Source organism: Octopus bimaculoides, chromosome 25 (genome assembly GCF_001194135.2).
Source record: "Octopus bimaculoides isolate UCB-OBI-ISO-001 chromosome 25, ASM119413v2, whole genome shotgun sequence".
Lineage (NCBI taxonomy): Eukaryota > Metazoa > Mollusca > Cephalopoda > Octopoda > Octopodidae > Octopus > Octopus bimaculoides.
The window spans coordinates 15562991-15567738 of NC_069005.1; the positions used below are offsets into that span (position 1 = coordinate 15562991).

General features: G+C 37.5%; 1 protein-coding gene across 12 annotated transcripts in view; it reads right to left on the bottom strand.

The window, feature by feature from the left end:
• LOC106877382 (RIMS-binding protein 2) overlaps positions 1-4748 on the bottom strand; it is an 888511-nt gene that overhangs the window by 210694 nt on the left and 673069 nt on the right. For all 12 annotated transcript variants that reach the window (XM_052976546.1, XM_052976547.1, XM_052976545.1 and 9 more), the window contains one exon: positions 3522-3574. In XM_052976546.1, the coding sequence (XP_052832506.1) occupies positions 3522-3574 (53 nt within the window). The remainder of the gene's footprint in view (positions 1-3521; positions 3575-4748) is intronic.

Below are 4748 nucleotides of genomic sequence, written 5' to 3' on the forward strand. Positions count from 1 at the left end.
TATATATATATATATATATATATATATATATATCCAAATATATACATATATGATTTTCAAAATACGACCACATGTGAATCGTTGGCGATTGTCTTCATCTGTTTTTTTCCTTTCTATTTAACTTTTCGCTGTTTCTGAAGAAGAGTGTTGCTCGAAATATTAAACCATCTTTCTTTTCTTCCCTGAGTGTCTGCTAATACTTTACATGTACCACATCATCGCGTTGTTGTTTTAATGTGTTTGTTCATCTTTTTTTGATTTACGATACATATATACACACACACACACACAGGTATATATATTACTCTTTTACTCTAATCCTTGTTTCAGTCATTTGAGTGTGGCTAGGCTGGAGTGCCACCTTTTAGTTGAAGAAATTGATCCCTGGACTCATTCTTTGTAAGCCTGGTGCTTATTCTGTTGATATCTACAGTCGAACTGATAAGTTATGAGCACACCAACGCAGAACCATGTGTTTTGGAAGCAAGCTTCTTAGCACACAGCCACGCATGCACCTCTCTCTATCTCTCTCTCTCTCTCTCTATATATATATATATATCTATATATATATATATATATATATATATATATATATATATATATATATGCATATATATACATACATATATACCATAAATCCTCGAGTATAGTCCGCCCTTGAGTATAATATGCAGGGGATTTTTAGAGGGCTGTACCTCTGAAAAACGTAAACCTTGTGTATAATACGCACCCCTTCTCTAACTTGAGTCAAAGAGGTCTATATAACGTCCTTGATTTGTAAACGTATATACGGTAACATCCTTTATTTTTATTATATATATAACATAATGCAAACATGTATCCTTTTTGTGCACTTTGTTAGCAGAAAATAAAGCAATAACAGTAATAACGTCAGTGAAAAATAAATATTAAGTAAATTGCCTTTACATATTTATCACTATCAGTTACAAAAGCAAAAGCAAAAACATTTATTCAAATTCTTCAAATTAAACGTCACTTTCAGCATCAAATAACTGTTCCATTTGTTCCTCCAGAAACATGTCAGCATCATTGTGGTGTATATCTCCATCATCGTCAGATTGATAGTCAACATCAGAAGATTCACTTTCATTTATTTCATCTTTCCATACTACGTCATCCTGAGTACCATCCAGTGCAAACGATATACAACACTTTTATTTTAATAAATGTTGCTTGCTGCAAGTTATGGATGATTCTTTTATGACTTCATTCCTTTCAGGCTTAGCTTAAGGTATTTTCGTGCCCAACATCACAAAATGCATCTGAATAAACATTGCCAGACAGCAAGAAGATGAACATTTTTTTGGCCCAAGACACTGTGTAGATCTCAAGTGTTAGCGATGCACACATACAGACAGACACACTAAGTTTTATATATATATATAGCAGAGATAACCAGCGTTGCTCGGGATTGAAATGGCATTCCTTTTTATTGTTTTATTTCTTTCGGTCATGTGACTGTGGATATGCTGGAGCACCACCTTTAGTTGAAAAAATTGACCCAGGATTTATTCTATGGAAGTCTAGTACATATTCTATTGGAGTGTTTTGCCAAACATCTAAGTTATGGGGACTTAAACCACAGCAATATTGTTTGTCAAGCGATGGTGGGAGTACAGACAGAAACACACACGTGTGTGTGTATATATATATATATATATATATATATATATATATGTACACACACACACATACATATACAATAAGCTTCTTTCAGTTTCTGCCTCCCAAATCCACTTACAAGGCTTTGGTTGGCCCAAAGCTCTAGTAGAAGAGACTTTCCCAAAGTGCTACGCAGTGGGACTGAACCTGAAACAATGTGGTTGGGAAGCAAGCTTCTTACCACACAGCCATACCATATATATCTTATTTGTTTCAGTCAGTAGTCTACTGCTAAGGTGGAGAACTTTCAGTCAAATGAATCAACCCCAGTACTTACTTTTTTTTTTTTCTAAGCCTGATAATTATTCTATCAATCCCTTTTTGCCAAATCACCAAGTTACAAGAATATAAAGAAAAAAACACTGGTGACAAACACAGACATGAACACACATATTTACTAATACACTTTTATGCACTTTAGTCCAAAAGTTGTGGCCATGCTGGAGCACCACTAATACGACAGGTTTCTTTTAGTTTCAGCCATTAAAATAGAGTGTATGTTTATTTCAAAGAGCATTTAAATGTTGAAAAGCATTTAATAATTACTGTAATAAACATACACTTCATTTAAAACTTTCTGAGGAAGCTATAAGCTGATGCACAAGCACAGCTCGGAGTGCACTACTCCCTATAGTACAAGCAACTGTGAGCCAGTGAAGTTGATTTCATAATTCCAGTTTTCTTGTCATTGCATTCGTACCACACTCTGCACTCACCTCATATGTTTGGGCAAAGTTGTTTATGGAAGGCCAGTAGTTGCTCATGCCTACCAGCCTCCCCTCTTCACACCACCAGTGTTATCCGAAGGAAAGGCAAAGGCCGATACAGCTTGGCACCAGTGATGTTGCAACTCATTTCTACAGCTGAGTGAACTGGAGCAACGTGAAATAGAGTGTCTTGCTCAAGAACACAACACACAGCCTGGTCTGGGAATCAAACACACTACCTCATGATTCTGAGTATAATGCTCTAACCACTGAGCTATATGGTTGGTGTTAGGAAGGGCATCCAGCTGTAGAAACTCTGCCAAATCAGATTGGAGGCTGGTGTAGCCATCTGGTTTCACCAGTCCTCAGTCAAATCGTCCAACCCATGCCAGCATGGAAAGCGGACGTTAAACGATGATGATGATGATGATGATATATATATGGACCAGGTGATGCATTGTGTTCTTCAATGTGGACTGGGGAATGTGCTGTGTTTTTGAGCAAAGCACATCATTTCATGTTGCCCCAGTTCACTCAGTTGGCAAAATGAGTAATCCTGTGATGGACTGGCATCCCATCCAGGGTGTGAATATATACACCATGGAAACTGGCCTTATGAGTCTATATGACTTGGGAAGTATCTTTAACTGCTAAGTTATGGGGATGCAAATGCACCACCACTGGTTATTAAGCAGACACATACATGCACACACACACACACACACACACACACACACATGATGGGCTTCTTTCAGTCTCCATCTACCAAATCCACAGAAGGCTTTGGTTGGCCTGAGGTTATTGTAGAAGACACTTGCCCAGGGTGCCACATAGTGGAACTGAACCTGGGACCATGTGGTTGGGAAGCAAACTTCTTACCACATAGCCATGCCATGCACCTAGTTCAATGATACGTCATGAATCATGATTTCTTCTCTTTCCTCCATCAGTCTCAAAGACTATACAGGACACATTGGATTATGTAGTTCAAGATATACTATGCCTGAAAAAAAAAATCAAGATGGTTGTGGCTGGTATGTTTTTGGCATATGGCAGCTCAACCAGGGTTGACCTATGGGTAAACAACATCAAAACCATCAGCATAATAAAATAAATTTAAATAATACTTACTCTTTGGTCTGGGGGTTCAACAAGGATAGATTCTTGAGAAAGACTGCTTTTATCTGGAAATAGAGAAATAAAACCATTGATGGAGGCAGAATATTTAGTTGGCATTGTTATCAAACACAATGTTTATTTGGTCAGAAAGAAAATAATATACTAGGAACATTTTAGGCCTCTCTCTTTAACTTATCTAAAGGGTAAAGATCCTCTTTGGTCATAAATGATGATGAGATTGCACTTAGAAAGTTACCCTCTAAGGCACAAGTCCAGGCAAGGTTGTTTATGGAAGACCAGCAGTCACCCATGCAAACCAGCCTCCTCCCTTCATGCCACTGATGTTATCCAAGGGAAAGGCAATGCCAATACAGCTTGGCGCCAGTGATGTCACAACTCATTTCTACAGCTGAGCGAACTGGAACAACATGAAATAAAGTGTCTTGTTCAGGAACACAACACAGCCCAGTCCAGGAATTGAACTCACAACCTCATGACTGAACCTGAAACTTTAACCATTGAGCTATGTGCCTTCACTTAACTTATCTAATGGTCTAATAAAACAAAAATATAACATACAGTATTCTTTTAAACATCTCAACCTTAAGGCTGTTGCCATGCTGGAGCACCACCAGTGTAATCACCCTTTCAATGGCCAATCTTATGTCATTGACTTTTGGTGACACCTAAACATGCACACACAAAATGGGCTTCTATATAATTTCCATCTACTCATTTCACTCACAAGGTTTTGGTCAATCCAAGGATATAGGAGATGCCCATGCCTGACAGTGGAACTGAACCTGAAACCTACTGGTTTGTATATAAACTTTTTAACTGCATAACTAGCATAAGAAAGGCAATACACAAAAATGGCTATTTTATTTATTTAAAGTTTAAGCAAGTTGTGCTAATATCGGAAGTCATAGAATTTCAATTCTCAAGTTTTTGTTATAGAGCAGCCTTGCTCAACTACTCTTCTTTAATCAGAGCTCTGACCATTCTCATAGTGGCACATGCTATTTAAAGATTTAAAACTTAATACATTTTAAAGCTGAGATTTTTACCAGCAACATAGAACAGATCAGTCATTTTATAGAAGCCCACACTTTTGGTTGACAACAGAGGAGCTCACTTCTTGGTTTTATACTCAAATGTCAGTTAAATGATTAAAATATGGTACAATAGGAGAGAGAGAGAGAGAGAGAGAGAGAGAGAGAGAGAGAGAGAGAGAGAGAG